The 26,208-nt window shown below is 36.8% G+C and overlaps 1 protein-coding gene across 1 annotated transcript in view; it reads right to left on the bottom strand.

The window, feature by feature from the left end:
- Positions 1-26,208, bottom strand: part of LOC130456364 (palladin-like) — a 51,254-nt gene that overhangs the window by 3,982 nt on the left and 21,064 nt on the right. The window contains exons 2-6 of the mRNA XM_056811327.1: positions 13,327-13,395; positions 11,926-12,052; positions 11,025-11,087; positions 5,675-5,816; positions 1,981-2,004 (exon numbers count right to left, since the gene is read on the bottom strand). Of these exons, the coding sequence (XP_056667305.1) occupies positions 1,981-2,004; positions 5,675-5,816; positions 11,025-11,087; positions 11,926-12,052; positions 13,327-13,334 (364 nt within the window). The 5' untranslated portion in view covers positions 13,335-13,395. The remainder of the gene's footprint in view (positions 1-1,980; positions 2,005-5,674; positions 5,817-11,024; positions 11,088-11,925; positions 12,053-13,326; positions 13,396-26,208) is intronic.

Below are 26,208 nucleotides of genomic sequence, written 5' to 3'. Positions count from 1 at the left end.
GGTGAGGAAGGGCTGTTGGCGGAGGAAAAGACCTTGGCTTTGGTATTGGCCTAAATTTCCTCTCTTTCCCTTAACCCCTTCTTTGATTAAAGGAAGATCTTTTGAACTTCAAGTGTCCAGAGGATTTTGGACTTCCCATCTTCCCATCAGCATTGTAGCATTGTCCTTTTGGGATGTTAGTGGTAGGTAGCAGGGTCTACAGCAGGAGCTGAGAATAGAATAGATGAAATAAAGGAAGGAAGATTCATGGTTCCATGGGGAAATGAACTGAGTATGCCCCAGACTATAGGAAACTCCTTGAATAGTCCACAAAGGGGAGGAAAGACTTCCAGAAATCAGAAGGTATGTTTTATTCCTTTACTGCATGTGATTTTTTAAGCTTGAGCCCATTTCCCCTGGACACTGTTAAGTATTTGTGGTAGAGTATGTCACATATTATTTTTAACTTGTTCCTTTCCTTTTTTCTTATACATCTCTGTCTCTGTCTCTGTCTCTGTCTCTGTCTCTGTCTCTGTCTCTGTCTCTGTCTCTGTCTCTGTCTCTCTGTCTCTGTCTCTCTGTCTCTCTCTCTCTGTCTCTGTCTTTCTGTGTCTCTCTGTCTCCCCCCTCTGTCTCTCTCTGTCTCTCTGTGTCTCTCCGTCTCTCCCTCTCTACCTCTCTCTCTCTGTATATATTTTGTTATGTGTAAATTTTTTAGCATTCATTTAATATTTAGTCCCTTCCCTGCTTATTGAGAAGGCAAAGAAAATGATACCCATCATACACATATCCTATACTTCTGAAGGGATGTTTTGTAACAACTATTCTTACTGTAGCACTTCAGTAAATACCCTTTCTAAAAACTAATGATGTCTAACTGACTAAATGATAATTGACCAACAGTCACAATGGGAAGCACATTGTTAGTAGTTTAAATAAAATGATCCAACAACTTTTTATTTCAGTAAAAAGTTTGGTTAAATCAATTATTAGGTATTCCATGGGTAAAGCAATGTAGAGGATTGATTTGACCTCTAAAGTCTCACAGAGGACTAACTTTATGATCCTATGATGTTGTGATTTAAAGTTTTTGCTTCTTCCTCAATTGCTAGAGCATCATATAAACATGGTCTAAATAGTCTCAAGATCAAGTCAACTGCTTGTAAGGCATGGAGTGATGGAGTCAGGAAGAGCTGAGTTATATCACCCTGCTCATTCCACTTTGTATAGCAAAAATTATCCTATTGGGTGATTGTGCAGGTAGGATGCTATGATAGGAAGGCATTAGTACATGGGATGTGGTTAATCATGTTCTTCATGTTTTAAACTGAGTAGTTCATGGCATACCACATGGTGGGGAAGTTTAGGGATTATTGCCCCCTGGGCTGATACCAATGATTTAAGTTATCTACATTATCAAATAAGAGAAACAATTACTATTAGATCTTTACAAAAGAAAGAGAGGGGAATCACACAGGAAGAAATTAACTCTCATCTTTCAAATAAGGATAATAATAGGACTCACCTTGTAGGATTTTGTGAGGATCAAAAGAAATCATTCATGTAAAATGCTTTGGAAACCCTAAAACATGCTATTATTATTATTATTATATCAAGCTTTGCCACTACAGCTGCTCCCTCTTCTAGGGTGGGTACTCTGGGATCTGGAAGGGCATGACTGACTTATCTCTTCTGAAATCAGTTAACTGTGCTTCATTGTTTCCTTCCATTCTCTGCAAACTTTATTTCTTCTCCTCATAAATATGCACATTGGGTTAAAGTTGGATCATCTGTAGTTGAGAAGCTGGTGATTCTAACTTTCCTGATTTATTTCTTTAGCTAGTTTGAGCCCTGACCCAACCCAATCTCAAAAGGGCAGATAACGGGAGGAGTAAAAGGGGTAAGGAAAACCTCAGGCAGCCCTGGTGAACAGAGTACTGTGAGGTCAATTTCAATTTTCTTATCATCTCTTTTATCAGGATATTAGGCTACGGAACTTACCTGGAACAGCTGATAAGCAGGCTTCTGAAAGACCAAGCGAGAGAAAGGAGAAATCATTACAATGATTATAAGTAGTCTAATTAGAGAGATTGGTGAGAGACAAATGGGCAGTGAGATCAGACAGTAAATAATTGGATGGTATGGACTCTGTCTTCTTTCACATTTACATCATTCAGCTGTCTTTCTCCATTATGTCAGTCACTCCCATCTCACAGAAAGAAGTAGCCCATCTCCATGCCTAGACCAATCTCTTTATGTATGAATTTGATTCCATCTCGTCCATTCTTCTCTAGCAGATTACCTCTATTCTTTCATTAATCTTCAATTTATTCATATCTCCTGTTTGCTTCTCTATTGCCTACAAGTACATACACATCTCCCTCATATTTAGAAAATCCTCACTTGACCCAAACATCTCCACTAACTCTGGTTCTAACCTCTCCTTGAAGAGATAAACTCATAGAGAAAATTGTCTACACTAGCTGCCTCCACTTTCCTCTCCTCTTACTTCTATATTCTTGACCTTTTGGTTTTCAACCTTATTAATTCAGCTGTAATTGCTCTTGACAAAGTTAGAATGAATTTTAGTTGTCAAGTATAATGGCCTTTTCTCAATTCTCAGCCTTCTTGATTTTTCTGCACCATTTGACACAGCTGGTTAACTTTTCTTCCTTCATAGTTTTTCCTCTCTAGGTTTTCCTGATGCTATTTTCTCATGATTCTCCTTACTTGTCTGATTATTCCTTCTCAGTCTCCTTTGTTATCTTTATTTAGGTCATTTCCACAATCCATGATTGTCCCCCAAGACTTTGCCCTGGACCCTCTTCTCTTCTCTTTCTCTATTTTTTTCTTTGTTGAGCTCATCACTTTCCATGGGTTCAATTTTTTTTCTCCAAGAAGATGATTCCTAGATCTGTATATCCAGTCTTAATCTCTCCTGTGCTCCTGTCCCACATTACTATTATCTGCCTCCTACATATCTCAAACTGGCTATCCTGTATGCCCTGTCTAAAATAGAATTTATGGTCTTTCTCCCCAAATATAGTCTTAAAAACTTCCCAATTACCATCAAAGGTATCACCATTCTCCTAGTCACTGAGGCTCACAACCTAGATTTCACCCTTGATTCCTCACTTTCACTCATGTCACATATCCAATCATTAAACTGATCTACCTAAGGCTCCTCTTCTCCTCTCATTCAACACATTTTGATGGCTTGATCTTCAAGATCAAGTATGAAATCCTCTAACTTTTAAAGTCCTTCAAACCTTCTAAATCTTTTAAATCTGTTTGCAATTTACTCTTCTCCCTTTACTCTGCTATCCAGGGATACTGGGCTTCTTCCTGTTTTTAACACATAGCATGCCATTGCTAAACTTTGTGTGTTCCCACTGGCTGTTTCTCATGCCTAGAATGTTCTTCTTTCTCACTCCCACCTCCTGGTTTCTTGTCTTTCTTTAAGATTCAGCTTAAATGCAGAGGTCTTTTCCATCCCTTCTCCTTATTCTCCACTCATGTTAATGCCTTCTCTCTGAGATTATCTTTCATTTGCACAATATGTATACCTTGTTAGCCAATCAACAAACATTTATGAAGTTCTGCTATGTACCAGGCACTGAGCTAAGGGATGGGGATACAATAAAAGGCAAAAGAGAGTCCCTGTCCCCAGAGTCAATCTCACAATCAAATACAAACATATATATATGTGTGTGTGTATATATATACCTGATAGATATATGCATAGTATATATAATGTGTAAATAAATACTTATATAGGAAATAATTAAGAGAGAGAGAAGGCACTGGAATGAAGGAGAGTTGGGGGAAAAGCATCCTATAGAAGATGAGATCTTAGATGAGACATAAAGGGAACCAAGGAAGCCAGTAGACAGAGATGAGGAGAACATTTATCCAGAGAAAAATGTCCAGAGTTAAGAATTTGAGTGTTTTGTTTGTGGAATAGCAAGGACTCCAGTGTCACTGAAACCAAGTGTACATGGCAAGGAATAAGGTGTGTAAAAAGACTGAAAGGAGGAGGGGGCTAGGTTTTAAAGAGCTTTGAATGCTAAATAAAAGATTTGTATTTTATGGAGGTGATAGCCACTGGAGGGATGTGTGTGTGTGTGTGTGTGTGTGTGTGTGTGTGTGTGTGTGTGTGTGTGTGTGTGTGTGAGACCTGATTGGACCTGCACTTTAGAAAAGTCTCTTTGGTGGCTGAGTAGAAGATGGATTGGAGTAGGGAGAGACTTGAGGCAAACCCACCAGCAGGCTATTGCTATTGTCCAGGTATGAGGAGATGAGGGCCTGCGTAAGAGTGGCAGAAGCATCAGAGGAGAGAAGGAGGCATATTTCAGTACTGCTGCAAAGGTGAAATTGACAGATCTTGGCTAATTGATAGATTGGATAAGGAAAGTGAGAGATAGTGAGGAATCCAGCATGACATAGATTGTAAACCTGAGGGACTGGGAAGATGGTGTTGCCCTCTAGAGTAGCAGAAAACTTTGGAATAGGGGAGAGTTTAGGGGGAAAGATAAGGAGTTTGGTTGAGGTTAAGATGTCTACTCGACATCCATCTATCTGATGTCTGATGATCAGATGAACTATCTGAAATGCTGTTGGAGATATGAGATTAGATGTGAGTAGAAAGGTTAGGGCAGGATAGGTAGGTTTGAGAATCATTCACATAGAGATGGTGATTAAGTCCCTGGGAGCTGAGGAGGTCACCAAATGAAGAAGTATACAGGGAGAAGAGGGCTTAGGACCAAACTCTGTGAGATGCCTATGATTAGAGAGTATGATCTGGGTGAAAATCCAGCAGAGGAGACTGAAACTTAAAACTTAGAGAGAAAAGAGTATTAAGGAGAAGAGGATGATCAACCATGTCAATGGCTATAGAGTGGTCATAGAGAATGAAGACTGAGAAAATATCCAAGGATATGACAATTAAGAGATCATTAGTAACTTTGGAGAAAAGTTTCTGTGCAATGATGAGGTATGAAGCTGGATTGTAAAGGAAGTAAGAAAAGAGTTACCTTAGAGAAAGTGGCTATATCTATTGCAGAGAACCTTTTCAAGGAATTTAGCCACAAAGAACAAAATAGATATACGATGATAACAGAGATGGAAGGATCAAGTGAGGGTTTTTTGAGGTGGGAGGAGAAATGAGCATGTTTATAAGCAATAGAAAAAGAGCCAATACAGAGAGATTGAAAATAAAATATAGAGTGGGGATGACAATCCTGGGCAATCTGTTGGAGGACCCCGGATGGAATGGGATGTCTTGAACATGCAGAGGGATTTGCCTTGGTATGGAGTAGGGCCACCTCATCAAATGAGATCTGGGTGAAGTTGGAGATTGTGGCAGATCTGAGTAATAGAAGTTGAAGAACAGGGAACTTTAAGCAAATGGCTTCAAATGACCTTGTTTATATCTAGTTCTTTGTATATTATCTCTTCCATTAGAATGAAAGTGCATTGAAGACAAGGACCAGTGCTTTTCCTTTCTTTGTATCCTTAACTCCTTAGCACAGTATTCATTTCAAGAAGTGCTTAATCAATGATTGTTGATTATGTCATATTTGCTATTTTATCAAATGAGGTAGACACAGATTCATGAACTTTATTCTGTTTGTATTGGGGTATATTCTCCTTAGGAAAAAAAATTCAGAGCAAATAGTAAAGTTAATCCACATACTTTTCCTGAGAATCCGGAAGTCATCTGAGTCCACTATTTGTTCTTCACCTTTGTACCAATGAACTTGAACAGCCCCTGTGTTCTGGACTCGACATTCAAACACAACAAACTGGCCCTTGGTTGCTGTGATGTCTTGCAAAAGCTGAAGAATGAACACAACTCTATTAAAAGGATAGATGAATAATGCTATATTTCATCATGTGGGGGACTCCTGAAGCAAATGGACATTTTATTTTTCCACATCTGTAATTTTGTACATTTGGGGAACGCCCTGCATAGAAATTCCCTTCATCAGAGTTGATTGATAACTCTGCTGAGACTTACACTCTTAGAGCATTGCCTAGGCTACTGAGAGAGGTCAGATGACCTCCTTGGTGGTATATGGCTTGAATGTGTCAGAGGCAGCACTTGAACTCAGTCTTCCTGACTCTAAGACTAACCTTATATTCTCTTTGTGACAGTGCATCTCATCTATGTCTTCCATCTCTCTTTTTAAAATTATTTTTTCCAAATTATCAATATGATTTTAAATAATTTTTTTCTGACATTTTGTAATCAATGTTTTCTCTGTTCCTCCTGTTCCTCCCCTCTCCCCAAGATGACAGGTACAATACTTATTTCCATGTTTGTTATGCTGTGAAAGAAATTGCTTACACTAGAGAAAAAATCATGAAGGAAATAAAATGAATAATGGTATGCTTCAATCTGAATTCAGATTCCTTCAGTCCCTTCTTTGGCAGTGGATAACCTCAAAATGACTGTTACCATCTTACTGATATTTATTGAAAGTTTGTGTATTTTTCTAGACTTTATAATCATGGAATTGTTATTTCTCACCTCAAGGCTACAGTCATTGCTTATCAACCTAATAGTTGCTTTCCCCCTTTTAAACTTAGATTAGTTGAAAATTTATATTAGTGCTTTTAAAAAATTGTTGCATTTTGAGTATAATTCTATCCTTTGGGGTCAGAGAGGGAGCACAGTAGGAAGCATTATGGGAATGGTAGGAAAATACAGTAGTCTAATGGGAAGAGCACTGATAAGAAGGGAACCAAAGCCCAGGCAAGTGATTATAGCTGTATGTCCTTGGACAAATTATATTCTACAAAGCTAGAATCTCAGTTTCCTTGCTTGTAAAATGGAAAATAGTAATACCTGTTCTGCTTATGTTGTTTGGGTCAAATGAAATAATCAACAGGGAAGCATTTTGAAAAGTATGAAGGGTTATACAGATATTTGTGTCTGTATAGATCATACTAATAGCTAGCATTTATATAGCACTTTAAGGTCTGAGAAGCACTTAATAAAATCTTAACTCATTTTAACCTTACCACACCCCTGGGAGGTAGGTGCTACTGTTATCCCCAATTACCTATGGGGAAACTAAGAGGCTTTTTAAGCAAGTGACTTTCCCAGGGTCACAGAACTAGTTAATGTCTGAAGCCAGACTTGAACTTAGGACTTCCTGAATCTAGGCCCAATGCTCTGTCCCCTGGGCTACCTTACTAATAGGCTTGAAGTGAACTCTTGAAAAAACAACTGTTGGTCATTATTTTTTTTTCATTATTTTACTTTTAGTAGGACAAGAGTTTTACAAAAAGCACAACCTATCTCTTACACCAAAGGGAAAAGCTACCTGAGCCTCCTCATTGTTAGACACTTGGGGGAAGGGGGAAGGGGAGAAGCAAACATGGTGTCTTAAAAGAATATTAGATTTGGAGCCAGGAGACCTGGGCTCAAACTTGGCTCTATCCCTAGTGACCTGTGTGTGACCATGGATAAGTAACTTGACTCTTGACTTTTTGACTTGATTTTTGCAACAATCTTTGTAAAACCTTTGTTCCAAAGAAACAATTTTGATGTGGCACAGAAATGTGAGCTATTGCTGAGAACTGACTTATTTGATTATAGAATTATATTATCATTGATTTGGGACTAGAAGGCACTTTAGAGGTCATTTTACAGATGAAGAAATTGAACATGTATAACCCAGACTGAATTGCTTGTCAGTTCCAGGAAGGGGAAAGGAAGGAGGGAGGAAGACAATTTGAATAACTTTGGAAAACTTATGTGGAAATTTGTTATTACATAGAATTGTAATAATGTAATTGGTGAAACAAATGTAATTGGTAAAAAAAAATTGAGGTAAATTGATCAAGGATACACAATTAGAAGGCAGAGCCAGGTTTTGAACCTAGGTATTTGAATTCCAAGCTAGCTTTCTCTCCATAGTCTCTAGATCTATGATAAGAGAGAGATTTGGCAGAAAGAGGGAAATAGTGGAATTTCCCTTCTGACAGTGTATGTTTTTCAATGAACTTCCTGAGGAGTAATTGAGGGTTTATTTGAAGTTGATCTTCCCAGTACCCTTGCCCAGACTAGGTTCAAATGAAGACTCTTCTCTGGTGTTTCTATCTTGCCAATAGTGGGCATTTGTAGAATTACTGTCAAAGCTACATGGGACTTCAGAGGTCATCTCCTAGATGGGAAGGGACATACCCAAAGTCATATAGCTCAGTGATGGCAGAACTGAAATCAGAACACAGGTTTTCTGATTTTTAATTCAGTGTTCTTTCCACACATCTGAATTTACTGCTTTACTTATTCTCTTGTATTCCTAGTAGGATCTCCTATTTGGATCTTGTTCCTGAGAGGAGAAGTCAGGAAGTATGGAGAGGGCTGCAGCCCCAGCCTATTGGATCCAGCCAGATGCTCAGATTTGTGGAAAGGAAAACTGTAATAAAGAAGATATTGGGGAGAATTGAAAAGGTACAGGGGATATAAGAAGGGTCTGTAACAGAGAATGGAGAAGTTGAAGGGACAGAGAGAATATGGAGGCTGGTGAGGTAAAGGGAGAGAGTTACCCCTTGCTGAGAGACTGTTTTTGAAGTTTCCTCTCTTCTGAGTGAGGCAAAAGCATAAAACAAAATTAATTTCACATATTAGGGAAATAGCATGGAACACTACATAACTTGGAAAAAAGCAAAGAGCCATCAATGAACATAAGAAGTGGAAATCTGAAGAAGCTTGGTAAGTATACATCTAACACAACACTATAGACACAACATGCAAAAGTCACAAACTGATATATCTGGAGACCTTGTGTAAATAAATGAGTGTCTGAACTTGCATTTATTCAAAATGTAAATCTATATATAGTTAGTTCCATAAGGACCTAGGCAAAGAAAGATCAATAGATATTTCTATTTGACTAACATCAGGATTAGGGAACAATGTATATTATTGTATTATATGTAAATAATCTCTGTAAATAATGTCTATACTGTAATTAGGTTAGTAACATAGTGATAGGATCTGTAAATATGTAATATAGCATGTATATACATTGTACATAAGATTAGGGTATAGATTAGACTAGGGATTTAGAGAATAGTTATAATAAGTAGGGAATAGATTAGGAGTTAAGTTTAGACATAGGATAGATAGTTATACTTAGGAATAGCCGTAAACTGCATTTGCAGATAGGTAGTAAAGTTTTAATTTTTTATTGTAAAGCTGATGTGGAAATTATGTTTAATGGAAATATATATAGATAAAATAGTTTGCAAATAATTATAGATAAATAAAGTAGGAAAACTGTATAAGTTTAACTTAGCAAGAGTAAGTAGTAAACTTTTCTGCATAAAATTCCTTAGATTAGATAAGGTTAACATAGAATAGAGATAGAGTAATTGAGGGAAGTTTATTATTTTGAGGGGGAGTAGTTAGAAATTAGATTAGTAGCTTGGTAAGTATAATAAATAAAAGTGACCTTGGGAAGATCACAACATAAAAATGGGATAATTGTGGAAAGGAAAACTGTGAATCAAGCTTTTGCATTTCTGCCCACTGAGGTGGAGCAAACAGCGGTTGGGATGGGAGGGGGAGTGACAGTTGGAGTGAGAGAAGAGGATTATGGGAAAAACTGCTAACTGAAGGGTCTTTGCCTTCTGAACTCGGCTGAGTGTGGAGCATAGACCTGGAGCTCTAGATCCCAACCTGTGGAAAAAGCTTTGCCTCCATTCCTTTACCCTGGAGAAGAAGGTTCCCATATGCATGAGAGCGTCCATTACAGGAAGAACAAGACAAAAGTAAGTTGCTGAAAGGGGTTGATCCCTTAATTTCAGGGGGTCACCCTGAAGATCCTTTCCATCCCTTTACCTTCCCAAGAAAGACACTTGCTTTTTGTTTAGTAAGATAGAGATAGTGACTAGCTAGGTAGAAGACAAAGAAGCTGAATCTGAGCCATCTTGGCTCAGCTGAAGAAGCAGCAAAAGTATCCCATTCCTACTTACCTATCCCCTTTCTTGATTTATGCTAATTATCAAACTACTTGAAAATAGAAGATTGCAGTCAGATTCATATTGAAGGAAGAACGAAGAGAGACTGATGGCTAAGCTAGCCAGTGGCCTAGCAAAAAACAATGAAAGCCAACAGTGACAGTCTGCCTGCTAGACAAGGGTTTTTTTTGAGGTTCAACTACCAGTCAAGCTTTGAGGAGTAAACTCCCCCATTTCCCAGAAGTCATTCAAAACTCTGGTCCTGTCATCCTTAACCTAACCTTACCCAGGAGTATCTCTCTTGTGGGTTGAGAGAAGAGAGGAAATTTCAAAGACAGCTTCTCAGCAGAGGGTACCTCTCTCCCTTTACCTCACCAGCCTCCATATTCTCTTTGTCTCTTCAACTCCTCCATTCCATGTTAAAAATCCTTCCTATATCCTCTGTACCTTTTCAATTCTCTCCAATACCTTCATAATTACAGATCCCTACCCACATCTACTGTACAATTCCTAAATTCTGCCTCACCTTCAGTATGGAGAATTTTGTGAATTCTGGTTTCTGACTCTGATGCAAACTCATAACAAATCGTGCTTTGTTCTGTGAATTCACCAGAAAGGAATCTTTGAATGGTCAAGGTTCCCTTACAGTTCTTTGGGGTTAGGCTATATAATTGGGTGGCATGCATTCCACCTAGTCTTTGGTAGCTGGAATATTAACATGGAGCAAGAATCAAGAGAACCCAGTATAATTCACTAGCTTGTGCTATCTTGGACTATTTATTTTCCCTCTTTAACTCAGCTTTCCCATCTATGAAATGGAGAGCTTAAATTATTTTCAATAGTTAAGCATTTGCTAAATACCTATTATGAGCAAGTGTTGGATAACTTTTAGGAGTTCTTGCTGCTCCAGAATCCTGCCTCTACATCCCCATTTCTTTCTAGGTTATTTTATTTTTTTAAATATTGTTTTTTTCTAATTACATGTAAAAATAATTTTTTTATATTTGCTTTTCCCATTTCTTGGTTTATGTATGAAATATGAACATGATTTTTCTTTGTTGGTGATCTACCTTGGTAAAGATGGGAGGTGCTCCACAGGTGGATCCAGATAAGCTGCTGCAGGGGCTTGGCATCTGTTTCAGGGAACAAGAGGGTACACAATGTGGTCACTCACTGTACTGAAGCCCAGGTGGAGATTGACCACTTTCTGGGTCAATTTCATTATACATCTTCACCTCCACCACTTACTGGGGCTTCTTCAAAGTCTAGTGCTATTTGTGAGAGCAAAGGAGATCGAGTATGAGTGGTCAGACAGGTAGAAGGGGTGATCAGAGAAGTAGGAGGAGAACCATGTGAATGCATTGTTATGAAAACCTAGAGAGAAGATGGTGTCTGGTAGCTATATCATTTGATCACTGAGAGATCAAGAAGGATGAGTATTGAGAAAAGGACATTTGGCAATTAAGAGATTCTTAGGGACTTTGGAGAGCAATTTTGGTCAAATGGTAAGTCAAGACAGATGGCAGAAGATAGAAATTCTGTTCTGAATCCTCCTCTCCACCCTTTCCTCATTTATCTCCAACTTCTACCAGCTGAGATGGTGAAATATGATATTCTAGAGTATAGATTCCCTGCTTCTAAACCCATGTACATTTGTTCTGGTTAGAACTCTTCAGCTTTAAATAAGATTTTATTGCCCTTTTCTTTTCAATTAAAGGGGAATTCCATTCCTGGATAGCAGGCATACTCTGTCTGGGAATCTAGCTCTTGGAAACAGTGACAAATGGCCAAGTTGACCTGAGCATTGCTCTCAAGTTAATTCTGTTTACAGTCATTCTTTCTTCTTTTTTTGAAAGCACAGCTGAGAAGCATTCCTTGCTCACACTTTTCAAGAGTGGTTTTGAATATTTTCTGTCTGTGCCTACTTATCTATTATAGGGAATCTTGTAAAGGGCTTAAAATCCAACCTACCCTCTGGAGATCCATAGACAATGGTTGAACTAAGGTGGAGAAACTGGGACGGGCCATATAGCCATCAGAGCCTTCATGGACTGGGGAACTGATGGTCAGAGAAACACTAGTGGTTTTCCTTTTTGTTCTGGAAGGAAAATAAAATAGAATACAATTCAGTAAAATGACAAGTTTGATGTGGACTTTTATTAGCATTTCTTGCTTTATTTGTTCCTTAAGGGTTATATATTAAATGAATTTTTGTAAATGGAATCTTTTTTTCCCCATTGATTTGTACAAGCATTCTAGAGATATTTTCATCTTTATTTCTGACTAATTTTTAAAGGGCAATGGTTCTTAACATTTTTGTTTTAACTTTCTCTGTTCTCTAGATGATGTCAATTACAACCTGTGGTCTAGAACCAAAGATTTGTTTTTATTTACATGAGGTTCAACCTTGGGAGACTTCTAAAAAAAATCACTCTTTATCTTATGATCCAATCTGGCTTCTTCTTGGGAATACCAGGGTTTGATTACACTGCCTTTTCTTTTTTCCTCCCTTCCTGACTTTCTTATGAGAATATCAGAATATTGTTTATCTAGGATTCATATGTAAAAGGGTCTTCAAATACAATGCAAGTACTCAGATTAGCAATATATTGAATACAGGATAGGTGTATTTACCCTGATGTAGTTAAGATGTAGAATATAACATGAGTCCATAAACCGTTGAAACAACTTTTTTTTTTACTCTCTAATGGGATAGCTAGATAATTAGTATACTTTTTTCTTCTTAAAAAAATTATTTTTTAAAGTTTGAACCTCTAGCCAAACAAAACGAGCATTTCCATATACAAAGTAGAACAGAAAGAGGATTGCTTATGACACTGTGAATCTCATAGATAGCTTGCTTTTCCTTGTAAATATATAATAAATTAAACAAGAAGTTTTCATAGATATCTTTTTATCTGCATTTTCTTCCTGGTTTTCTTTATATTCTTTCTTGTGAATTCTTAAATATGGAGTAGAGCCTTTATCTCATGGTGCATTCCATCTCTTCAGAGTCTATGGAGCATTCTGACCTGAATGGAAGGCTTGTATATCTTTTCTGTAGAGATTTAGTTATGCGTTACATACTGGTATTTCTAAGAATGCTCCTTGTGAGAGAACATAAGCCAGAAAGAATTTTTGTAAGGAGTTCTCAAGACTGAATGTGGTCCAGATAAACCCAGAGTTGTGGATCTGGGCCACCAGTACATAAATAATTAGTGATCTTTGAATAAACACAAATCAACCTGAATGTCCCTTGTAAAGCAAACAATTATATCAAAAATGCCCTGGAAAGTAAATTGTCTTGAAGGTTTACTATTCCACACTTTCAAATAAGAAATATACACACTCCTGGACCATCCCTGTACTTACTCTGACATTTTTATGGAACATCCCAAGCACACGCCCCCAGAGAGACTGTCCCTTGGCTTCCCTAGGTACCTAAAGGGACCAGAAAGGAGATAATGTTGAAGCCTCACATTCTCACCATTGTAATAACAATCTATTCAGCCAATACAAGAGGGCAGGTAGTCCCCAGGTGTATTAAACTGGTGAAACACTCTAGAGGAGATAAACCAAGAACACTCTTTTTCATTATTAATGATGATTTCAGTGATTATAATAATGCCATCCCTCACAATACTTCACATTTGTAGAAGGCTTTACAGTTTCCAAAAGCTTTTGCATAGATTATCTCATTTTATCCTCACAACAACCCTGGGAGGAGCAAACATTTTTCTAAGATGGAAAACAAGGTCCAAAGATAAGGTGGGTCACCCAAAGTTATATCATTTAGTCTATAATTTCTGTACATCTGTTAATTTGAATGACCACTATTAGTGACCTAGTCCTCTCAAATTTGCTTCTAAGATATCTTTTACATTCATTCTCTACTTTCCACTCCTTTTGCCATTTCTTTAGTTTAGACCTTTATAACCTTTATAACCTTTTTATTGGAACAGATTTCTAACTAGTTTATACCTTGAATCTCTTCCCTTTTTCACTGCTTCAGATTGTGAAGCATGTTCCATACTAAATCATTTATTGCACAAGCATGAGCACTCTTCTGCTCAAAAACTTCAGTGATTTCCCAGCAGAGAAGGGAATTTATTTATTTATTTAATGTTTCTATGTGTCAAATACCATACTGAGTGCCTTACAAATATCTCATTTGGTACTCATAATAACCCTGCAATGTAAATGCTACTATTATCTTCATTTTACAGTTGAAAAAACTGAGACAAACAGGGGTTAAGTGACATGTCTAGAGTCACCCAAGCTAGCAAGTATCTGAGGCTAGATTTGAATTTAGGTCTTCCTGACCCTAGGCTTAGCACTTTATCCATTGTGCCACTTTTTTTTTTCAAAGCCTCTCTAAAATTTGTCTTCAAATGATCTTTCACCATTCCCCTTTATGCTTTATGTGATGTAGTCCAAATGAACCACTAATTATTATAGTATTCTATAATCTCATTCTTCATATATTTTTATAGGCAGTCTTTTGCTTGGAATGGTCTTGCTCTACATCCTTGCCTGTCAACATTCTTCCTTTCCTTGAAACTTCAGTTTGTTTGCTACCTCCTTTGTTCATTGAAACAATCCTTGATTCTCGAAGGTAAGACTGGTCCCTCTTGTTTCTAATTTCACATGCCATTCTGCACTCTCTGTTGCTAATTCTAATTATTATTATGGCTATTTGTATGTATTGAGAAACTATGTGACTGGGAAAAGGAGGCAATCCAGTTGTTTAGTCTCAGTGAGGGATAGCAGATGGAGAGCTCAATAGCACCACTCCCGTTAATACTGTTATTCCTCTTAAATTGGAAGGCCACATTTTCACCTGTAGTGTATCCTTCAAGTTGCAGGAAATGTTATGGATATTGAATGCTTCAATATTGAATTCTCCTTAGGTCATTGCGTTTGGGATCTTGGTGTGTCTTGTGTCCTGAGAATTTTGGTCATTGGTTTTGAAGATCAGTTTAAAAGATTCAGTTTAAAAAAAGTTAATATCTTGGAGGTAACTCCTCTAATTATGGTATTAGAGAAATGATCTCTCTCCTGTTCATATGATTCTTAGTAGAGATTTTGGAGGATTTTCAAATATCAAGAATTATTATAGTGACTCCTTAATTGAAACTTCAATAGAGAATTAGAGGGAATTTTTAATAGTGGTCTTTCTCTCACCCCACTATATTCTAGAAATGCTTAGATGGCTAAAAAATTTAAAGTTGAAAAAATACACTTTTGAAATGAATTCACTTACATTTGAAAACATGAGCATATTTCACAATTACAAGGTAGCCAGAAAAATGAGTATATATAATCTAATTTTAAAGTTTACTGAAAAATCCATCAAGTAGTTGTACACTTCTACTCTGTCCTCCCGATGATTCAGGGAGGTCTTAACAAGTGAAAATGACAGCTGATTCTAATAAGAAGAAATGGAATAGAGATAAATGTAAAGTCCTAGATTGGCTTAAAAAATCAACTTCACAAGCATAAGATGGTAATAAAGAAGGTGTGGATAGACAATAGTTATATGAAGAAAACATCTAGGGGCTTTTGTGGACTGCAAATTTAATGTGATTCAACAGTGTAACATGGCAATGACAACAACAACAAACTGATACAATCTTAGTGTGCTTTGAGAGATATAGTGTTCAGAACAAGGAAAGTACTTGGCCTTAGGAGAGACCACATAAGAAATATTACATTTGTTTCTCAGCACAATTTAGGTAGACAACTAAGAAACTGAATAGTTGACAGAAGAGGGTGATCAAGATGATGAAATTTCTATAAGAGGGCCATTTGAGGCAACTGGAAATATTTAATCTGGAGGGAAGATTGAGAGGGCCATCATGACTGTAAGGAGAATAAGGAGCCACTGATATAAGGGTTAGATAGGCAAATTTAGTCTGTGTAAAGAACAACAATGGGAATTGTCCCTAAATGGAGTGGGGTGCCTTGGGAAGTTAGTGGACTATCTTATTAGTGTGCTTAAAATGAAGGCTAGATGATCATTAGTTGAGGTTGTTGTACAGGAGATTCCTATTCATATTTGGATGGTTCTAGATGGTCTCTGAGTCCCTCTCAGTTCTGAGAGTCTGTGTTTCTAATAAGGTTGAGGATTTAATCCTCCTCACATAGGATTTGAACTAGAAATGTTTTGTAGTATGATTTTTTTTGACATTTTTAGCAACTGTTTCCACTTTGTTTTCCAGTTCTGGTGTTGACTGAATTTTACTTTTCACTTACAAGAGTCAAAGCTGTAATTATATAGTTGCACAAATAAATAATTATGAATAATTATGTTCTGAAAGTAATTTGGAATAACTAAGAAACTAATACAATTCTAATATTTCACCTATGATCAAGTTGTTGTTTATACCATTGATGTCAAACTCAAAAAGAAACTCCCTGTGGGGCTTTATATTGATTTAGAAAACAACAAATTAATTATCTTTGCATTGTATTTTAATTTATTTTGTTAAGTATTTCTCAATGACATTTTAATCTGGTTGGTACTGCACTTGGGAGTTTTGAGGGCCAGAATTTTTTTTTAACATTATTTTATTTGGTCATTTCCAAACATTATTCATTGGAAACAAAGATCATTTTATTTTCTCCCCCCCCCCCATTCCATAACCGAAGTGCGATTCCACTGGGTATCACATGTGTTCTTGATTTGAACCCATTTCCATGCTGTTGGTATTTGCACTAGAGTATTCATTTAGAGTCTCTCCTCAGTCATATCCCCTCAACCCCTGTAGTCAAGCAGTTGCTTTTCATCGGTGTTTTTACTCCCACAGTTTATCCTCTGGTTGTGGATAGTGTTTTTTAGATCCCTGCAGATTGTTCAGGGACATTGCATTGACCCTAATGGAGAATTCCATTACCTTCAATTGTACCACAGTGTATCAGTCTCTGTGTACAATGTTCTCTTGGTTCTGCTCCTCTCACTCTGCATCACTTCCTGGAGGTTGTTCCAGATTCCATGGAATTCCTCCACTTTATTATTCCTTTGAGCACAATAGTATTCCATCACCAACATATACCACAATTTGTTCAGCCATTCCACAATTGATGGTCATCCCCTCATTTTCCAATTTTTGGCCACCACAGAGAGTAAAGCTATGAATATTCTTGTACATGTCTTTTTTCTTGTTATCTCTTTGGGGTACAAGCCCAGCAGTGCTATGGCTGGATCAAAGGGCAGACAGTCTTTTATCGCCTTTTGGGCATAGTTCCAAATTGTTGAGGGCCAGAATTTTGATACATCTGGTTTATACCACTGTGAAATCAGACTTAAGAAGAATTTAAGGTTTTGTATACATAAAATATATGTATTCAAAATAACATTTAAAATGCATATTCTTGTGCAGATTTTAAATATGTCTTTGGTCTTGCATGACTATATGCTACCAAGAAGATTTAGAAAATTGTATCGAAATTACATGATACCTTTCTGAGCTAATTTGAAGGTAAAAAAGAGATTTTTTTTTCTAAAATTTTAGAACCCAGGGTAATAACTTCTGACGTTACTGATAAGTATATAGGGAGTCACAGAATTACAGAATTTTTGAATAGAAAGAGATCTCAGAGGCCTTCTAGACCAAAGTATAACTGAATCAGAATTCCTTTTACCACATCTTAGCAAAGGATCATCTAGCCTTTGCTTAAATACCTCTGGAAAGGGAAGAATTGCTTACTTTCTGAGGGAACCCTTTCTACTTTTCAACAGTTCTAATTTTTAGGAAAAATATCCTTACATCAAGCCTAAATCTGCAACCTAGTTATTTAATTCTTTGCTCCTGATTTTGCCCTCTATGTTCAAGAACAAATCAAAACCCTTGACCAGCCCTTTAGATATTTGAATAAAGTAGTTATATCTCATTAAATCTTGCCTTCTCTGGGCTAACCTAGTCCCTTCAACTGATTCCGGTAGAGCACAAACATAAGGCCCTTCAGCATCTCAATTGTTTTAAGTAGGCTTCACTTCATTAATGACCTTCCTAAAAGAGGGTATTCTTTCCTTTCCAGGCCAGAGATGACTCTTTTTGGTGGAAAAAGCCAAAACGAAACATAAACAAATAAGCAATTGAATTGCTCAGTCCGAGCAGTATTTCTAGTGGTCCTATAATATTTTTGATCTAGAATAGCTAAAATTTCTCTTTTTCTCTAGAATAACTAAAAAAAAAACACTACCCCAAACCTTTTATAAACCCAAGGAAACCCAAATCCTTTTCTGGTAATCTTTCCCTCCCTGGCCAATCTCAGCTCTTTCTGGGCTCTAGCTTACCTATCACTTTGTATCCTATGATGTTTCTTATGATGGTACAATGTTGTTGTATTCATCACTGATTATCTGTTTTTAGAGTGAAGTGGGAATCAGATCCAGAGAAGAAGTTCCTTTCATTAGTATTTCCATTTTTTTTTGAACTAAGAAATTAGACTTCATAGCCTCTTTCCATCGAGGCAGTCTCCAGTGCACTTTATTGACAATGTGATCTGCTGCTATCTCTGTTCTTTATCCAGCTGTTCTCTATCATAACACTACTCTCTGATTTAAAGATTTCACTATATGAGTATAGCTTTTTAATATACAATTTTATTCTTTCTCCCCTCTCTCCTTTTTATGCTTTTAAATAAAACATATTCTTTCCGAACCATATTCTGATCATGAGTGTCATTTTATCAAGTCTCAGTGATAGCTATGAGATCAAATTTATACCTTACCATTGTTTTACTTTGCCATTATTCATACTTTTGTGCATTTATATTGTTTTAGAACCAATATCTACTAGGAGTGTTTCCTCTCCCTAACAAGGATTAGGTCCCTAAAAGTTGGGTTGGTCCAAGGCTCAAGTTGTGTATCTCTTGATGTAGTTTCCTGGTTGCCTCTATTGATCTTACTTTCCAGTAATTTAGGGGAAGAAAAAAGGCCCACTCACATGGAGTCAGGGTCCTTTAGACTTTGAAGACTTTAAGACCACATGAGTCACTAGATCCTGCCCTAAAGGCCTGACATGTTTCCATATTGACCCATTTATTGAATCTAAATTTTATTGTATCTCTGTTGAATATCCTTCCCATGTCAAGGCTAAGTAAAGTTCCTTTTGGTAACTCTTTAGTAACTTTTAAGTGCCTTATTTCATCCCAACATTTAATGTCAAAGAACAACATGCAAACTTGACCTGTCAACCTCCTCTTCTTCCCCTTCTTTCCTCACAATATGTATAGAGATAGTACAGCTATCTAAAGTCACGGATTTTATTGATGTTTCCTTTCCTGGCTTGCCTCCTTAGCATTTCTAGTCATCTCTACTGCTATTTTTCTATGAATGTAGAAGACAAATATTTTTTGTGGTTTTTAGTTTAGTACATTCAACAGACAATTTTCTCCTCCATTTTTTTACTTTTAAGTTTAAAGTTTTTTTTTTCCCAAGTCTCTGGATAAATAATCTTACCAGTCCTTGGTTGGTGTAGTTTATCCCTGCCTAGAAGCCCACAATTCCTATATTTTAAGGAGTAGTCCAGAAATCCAAATCATATTCTCTGTTTCCTTCTTATTAACCAGCTATTCAATTCCCCAAACTGCATTTCTCTTTGGCATCCCTGGCCTTCAGTTGGCAGCAGTGAAGAAAACACCACCTGTGCCCTTAAAGTATTCAGTTTCTTGCTCAAGATTTTATAGCCTTTAATGAGGCAGCCTTGATTCTTATCTGTAAATATCACTTGTGCCTATGTGAGTCTCTAGAACTAGATAGTTATCATTCATTAGATGCTATGGGATAAAGACAGCTTGTATCAAGAAGGAGGAAAGATATTGATAGGGAGGTCTGAAGGCCTCAGTGCTAACTTTGTCTACTCTGCAATTATGTTTTGGTTTATGTGCATGTGTCAATCTTATAAAGTATGTGTTATTATTTTTAAATTAAATTTTATTTTATTTTCATGGTAGCACTATATTATTAATCCCTCTAGTGATAGTGGGTTTTGTAGCAGGCAATATATTTATTCAGTATTTCTTTGATATATCTGTTTTTCTTATCATTGTTTTCCAGCTATCATCAAAATACCTTGGATGATGTTACCCTGACCAACATGTATATTTTTAGAGGAATTTTAATTGAAATTTATTATTTATTGAATATTTATTGAATTGAATTTATTGAATTATTGAATTATATATTCAATATTGAATATATAATTGAAATTTATACTTATATACATTTATATTTATTTATTATACTTATACATTATATATCATCAATTAATATTTATTAATCTACCATCTGCCAGACATTGTGCAAAGTGTTAGGGATCCAAAAAGAGTCAAAAGATCTATTCTGAAGAGTTTACATTCTGGTATATATTTTGTGTATGCACATATATATGTATACACACATGTATAAATGTATATTTCTTATAGTATCCTCCCTCTTCCCCTTTCTAGAATGCTATCTTTTACAATATAGAATTTAAAAAAGAAGAAAAAAGGAAGTCAAGCAAAATTAACCAATATATTGAAAATGTCTTACATTATATTTAGTGTTCCACATCCATGGCAACCCATCTCTGCAAGAACTTTAGAGGGTTACTTATATTTTTTCAATGAGGCCATGCTGGGTTATCATAATTTTGAGGTATTCAATTTTAGTTGTTTTTTTGTTCTTTCCATTTCCATTGTTTTAGTTGTTCTGTGGGTTTGTGTGTGTATGTAGATTATATGCTATATATATATATATATATTTAGTTTAGTTTGTTCTATGTACTTCATTTTGCATCAGTTCCTATCAGTTATTTCATTCATCTATGTATTTATTATATTCATTTTTTGTAGCACAGTAATATTCTATGATATTCACTTTCCATAATTTATTGAGACACTGGCTAATTGGAGAGTATCTGATATGTTTCCAGTTTTTTACCATGACTAAAAATGCTACTATAAATATTTTGTGTGTAGAGGTTCTCTCTTTTGGTCAGGGACCTCCTTGACAACATGTATTATACAGCCAAACCATAACATGGTAAATTCAGCTATATTAGCCGGCAATTCCCCACCTACAGTATGGTTCCTATGGAATTAACTGGCCCTGAAACATTGTTTTGAGGTTACAATATTATGACAGTCATTTAGGAAGGGGTGACTTGAAATTCCTTTTTAGAATCTTATATTTTCACAAAATCATTGAATAGTATCTTTATTATATATATATCTACTTAATAAATTAGACTTCATGATTTATCCCATTAATTCTGAATTTATGATCCTTTCATTATATCCTGGACCGAATTGTGACCCTGGGTAAGTTTTAGTTTTGGTGTGCACATCTGTAAAATGAGGAGTATCAAAAAAGGGGCTGCTGTTTGGGGTGGTTGGGACAACTGGGATAATTGATCATAGTACAAACAAGATATACAGAGTATACCAAAAGTCTTTGTGAAGTTTGAACTTATTAAAATGCAGGAAGTCTTTTGGGGCAATTTACAAACAGGCTAAATTGTAGATAATCTCAGGGAGGAAATGAGGATTAAGGGGGGTCCAGAAAGACTGCATATTGAAGGTGGGATTTTAACAGAAGGAAGCCAGGGAAGCCAGAAGGTAGAGATGAAGAGGAAGAACATTTTACTCATCAGAGAAATGTGAAGATCCAGTCAGAAGTTGGAGTGTCTTGTTATTGGAACAGCAAGGAAGCCAGTATCACTGGATTGTAGAGTATATGAAGGAAAGGAAAGTATAGAGGACTGGGAAGTGATGTGTGTGTGTGTGTGTGTGTGTGTGTGTGTGTGTGTGTGTGTGTGTGTTTGTGTGTGTTTGTGTGTGCATTTTGAAGGGTTTTAAAAGTCAAGTTGGGCTGCTAGGTGACAAAGTGACTAATATGGGCTGGTGATCTTCAGAGGGAGCCCAGAATTATAGATTTAGAGCTGGAAGGGACCTTAAAACTTACCAAGTCTAACCTCCTCATTTATAGATGAAGAAAATGAAGGCTAGAGGGAAGAAATAAGTTGTCCACGATCACACAAATAGCAAGTAGCAAAGCCAGTAATGGGCCCATGACTTCTCATTTTAGATTTACTGCTCTTTCTAGTATATCTCCTGGAAAAGCACCTCTGTGGGAAACAGAGGATGAACAATTGGCTAATTCACATTATAGCAGGAAGGTAAGGATGAAATGCTTATGAAGTGGGGTTTAAGTAAGAGAATGTTAGAATAGCATCAGAATATCCTGAAAGAAATATATCTGTTTCCTCTGTGGCCCATGATTCTTTCCATAGGAAACCCTGGAAACATTGCTGGTGTTATCTGAGTATTCAGGTTTTTGTACCCAACTTGGAGTCCTTAGCCCCTCACTGGTTGCCAAAAAAGAAGAAAACAGGGCAAAAGCCAAGTTTATTTTATCCAGAAAGCTGGGAGTTCTCCCATTATAGGAAAGGCCATGTGCATCTTCCTCAAATGAAAGGCATGTCCTGCTCTGGGCAAGCAAGGACAGTCCAACATCATGGGAGAAATGTCAGGGAAGACCACGAAGTCTAGTCTCTCATTTCATCTTCCTAATTTCCTTTCTTGTGAAAGAAGCTGTAATCCTTTACTTGGCATTCAAGGTCCTGTACAATCTATTTTTTTCTTTTTCTTTTAATATTTTCACTATATTTTTCTTTTCCAGATTACATGTAGATACAATTTTTAATAGTATTTTCTGATTTTGCAATTCATGTTCTTTCTCTTTCTTCTTTTTTCCCCAATAAAGCAATTAATCTCATATAGATTATATGCATATTATAATATAATATATATTTCCATGTTCATTATGTTGTGAAAAGCCATCCATATCTTATATAAGAAAAAAACTCATGAAGGAAATAAAATGAAAATGGTATGCTTCAATCTGCATTCAGACTCCATCTATGGCATTGGATAGCCTTTTGTTTTGTTTTGTTTTTTTAAACCCCTACCTTCTGTCTTAGAATTAATACTATGTATTGGTTTTAAGGCAGAAGAGCAGTAAGAGCTAGGCAATGGGGGTTAAGTGACTTGCCCAGGGTCATCTAGCTAGGAAGTGTGGATAGCCTATTTCATCATAAGTCCTTTGGATCGTGGGTCTGGATCCTTGCATTGCTGATAATAGTTAAGTCATTTACAGTTGATCTTTGTACTTTATTACTGTTACTGTGTACAAGATTTTCCTGGTTCTGCTCACTACATTTTGCATCACTTCTTATAGACAGGTCTTTCCAGGATCTTTTTTAATGTTCCTCATTTCTTATGGAACAACAATATTCCATTATAATCATATACCATGACTGGTTCAGCCATTCCCCTGTTGATGGCCCGCCATAGTCTGGTGCCCCTTTCCCTTTTGATTCCTATTTCCATTGTGCTCCTCCATTTAACCTGTAGCCTCCATGCACAGTCGTAGTGTTCATCCTCTGGGTCTTTGCTCAGACTACTCTCCAAACCTAGAATATCCTCGATACTCTTCACGTGCAAACTTCCTATCTGTATTTTGAATCCTAAGGCCAATGATACCTCTTCAATGAGGTCTTCTCTGATTGCCCTCTTCAGGAGCAAGCATTTCCTCCTTGGACTTCATGCAGCTCTTAATTTGTATTTTTCTGATGTACTGAGGAAAGGGTTCCATTTGAGAGGCAGAGGAATTGGATTTGAATCTTGGTTCTGCTACTCGTGAGATGCTAGGTAAATCCTTCAGCTCTCTGGGCCTCAGTTTTCTCACTTGCAAAAAATGATCTTTAAGATATCTTTTAGTTTTATATCTTAGATACTATGATTCTGCTTATAAAATTAAAATACATATTATAATATATGCAATAGTTATCTGTATATGTGTCCTCTCTTCCTACTGGGAAGATCTATAAAGGTAGGGCATGTGTTTTATCTAAAATTTAAATCTTTGGGGCAGCTTAGATAGACAAATATAGAGTTGGGAAGACCTGATAGGGCTTCAGACCCATGACCCTGAGCAAGTTGCCTAACCTCGATGGCCTAGCCCTTCTGCTATTGTCTTAGAATTGATGCTAAGACAGAAGGTAAGGGTTTAAAAAAATCTCTTTAGCACCAAGCAACACTGTTCTGTATATGTACAGTTCAGTTGTTTTCCAGTCATGACTGACTCTGTGACCCCATTTAGGGTTTACTTGGCAGAGATACTGGGGTGGTTTGCCATTTCCTTCTCCAGTTCATTTGACAGATGAGGAAACTGAGGCCAACAGGAGTGTGACTTGCTATATATAATAGGTACTTAATAAATATTTATTGAATTGAACTGAAGTAGAAGCAGTCAGTGGGAGCTGGTAGCAACAGCAAATGCCTTGAATCCTACTCTGGGTCAGCCACTGGTAACTCTGACTTAAATATCCGGTACCTGAGAAGGGTACAAACATAGTTCAAATGACATGCTGTAATAGAGAGAGCCTCTGGGCTCTAGAGACTTTGCTTTTAGTTGTGGCTATGTCAGACTCTGGGCAGTTCTGTGTTAACCTCCAGGGCCTCATTTTTTTCCTGTGTAAAATGAGGGGCTTATCCTAGATGATCTGTTAGGTCCCTCCTACCTGTGAAAATTTGAGTGCTTTCTTTTCCTTCCTTCTCTTTTCTCTCTCCCTGCTCCCCCTTTCCCTTTTTCAATTCCTTTCTCTTCTACTTTTTTCTTTCCTCTTTTCTACTTTTTTGTTTTCCTCCACACTTCCCTTTTTCTTCCTTTTCCTCTTCTTCCTTCCCCTCTCTTTTCTTTCCCCCTTTCTCCTCCTTTACCTCTTCCTCTTTCCCTCTTTTCCCTATTCTTCAACTCTTCCCCCCTTTCTCTTTCTTCCCCTCCTTTTCTCTCCCTTCCTTTTACTTCTTTCTCCCCTTTCCCTTCCTTTCCCCATAGTTTACTCTTTCCTCTTTCTTCTCTCTCCTTTTCCTCTTTTCTTTTCTTTTCCTTCCCCTTCTTCTTCTTCTTCTTTCCTCTTCTAAGCTTCTTCTTCTTCCCCTTCCTTTGCCCCTGGGAGGTGGAGGAGGATAAAGGGTTTTTAAATGATTTGGAAGTTTTAATGAAGAAAATTTAGAACATGTCAGGAAGAAACAATGACAACAACAGCAAACCCTGTAACAGTTAGAGGTGTCACCAAGTGGAATGGACTACTTTGGGAGGTAGTGGATTCCCTTCACTGAAGCTTTTTAAACAAAGTTGATGACTCCGTTCCCAGTTTGTTATAGTAAAAATTCTTTTCTTTTATAGGTTGGACTAAATGGCTGTGAGGTTCCTTCTAGATCTAAAATTCTGTGACTACAACACTTGTCAAAGTTCCTGGAATTAGTAAGAACTTGATAAATAATAAATTATTATGATAAATTGTTATATATCACATATGTAATATAACATGTAATTATTTATTATTTAATAATGCATTTAAAACAATTTATTATTAATAAGGTTAGTAAGTGCTTGACAACTTTAAAAAATTAAATTAATTACATTGTTTTGTTAATATGAAAAAATGCTCAACATTTTATTGTCTTAATTTCTGAGAAAATAAAAATCCCTTTCTGTTTGCCCTGCCTTGCCACCATACTTCTCAGCTACAGAGCAGCAAAGAGCTGAGATTTGGGAATTTTAGAGAAACTCCAAGGCCCCTGAAAACAACCGTTGCTAAAGTGTTCCTTGTTGACTTCATTGCAGTGCTGGGATGTCCTTGAGAGAATAAACAGCTGTGTTTTACCTTGGTAATAAATAATTCTAGCAGGCTTCACGGCTCACGTAAATGGTAACCTTTGCTAAGTGTAACTGGAGCTCTTTGTAAAGGGGACGGAATTAGACTGCACGACATGGAGAATCCAAGACCTTTGCCACCTTCCTCTGGAAAGATTACAAGATGCAAACAGACCGTGTATGCTGGGTACACAAACGACAATGACGACATTCTGATATTGCCTGGAGAGCCAGGATGGCTACAGGGTTATACTAGCCAACCTTTTGGGATGGCTAGAAGTCAAAGGCTAGAAAATATTAAATTGAATATCCAGGGGTCATAAAAATTGAAACTTATTTAAGACACACAAGGAGCTTTTTTCTTTAACAAACCCTTACCTTCTGTCTTAGAATAAATACTGTGTATTGGTCCCAAGGTAAAAGAGTGGTAAGGGCTAGGCAATGGGGGTCAAGTGACCTGCCCAAGGTCACATAACTAGGAAGTATCTGAGGTCAGATTTGAATCCAGGACCTCATGTTTCTCTTACAGGGTTTGTTGTTGT

This window comes from Monodelphis domestica, chromosome 1 (genome assembly GCF_027887165.1).
Source record: "Monodelphis domestica isolate mMonDom1 chromosome 1, mMonDom1.pri, whole genome shotgun sequence".
Lineage (NCBI taxonomy): Eukaryota > Metazoa > Chordata > Mammalia > Didelphimorphia > Didelphidae > Monodelphis > Monodelphis domestica.
Note: the sequence above shows the minus strand (reverse complement) of the source record. Positions and strands in the feature narration are given on the sequence as shown.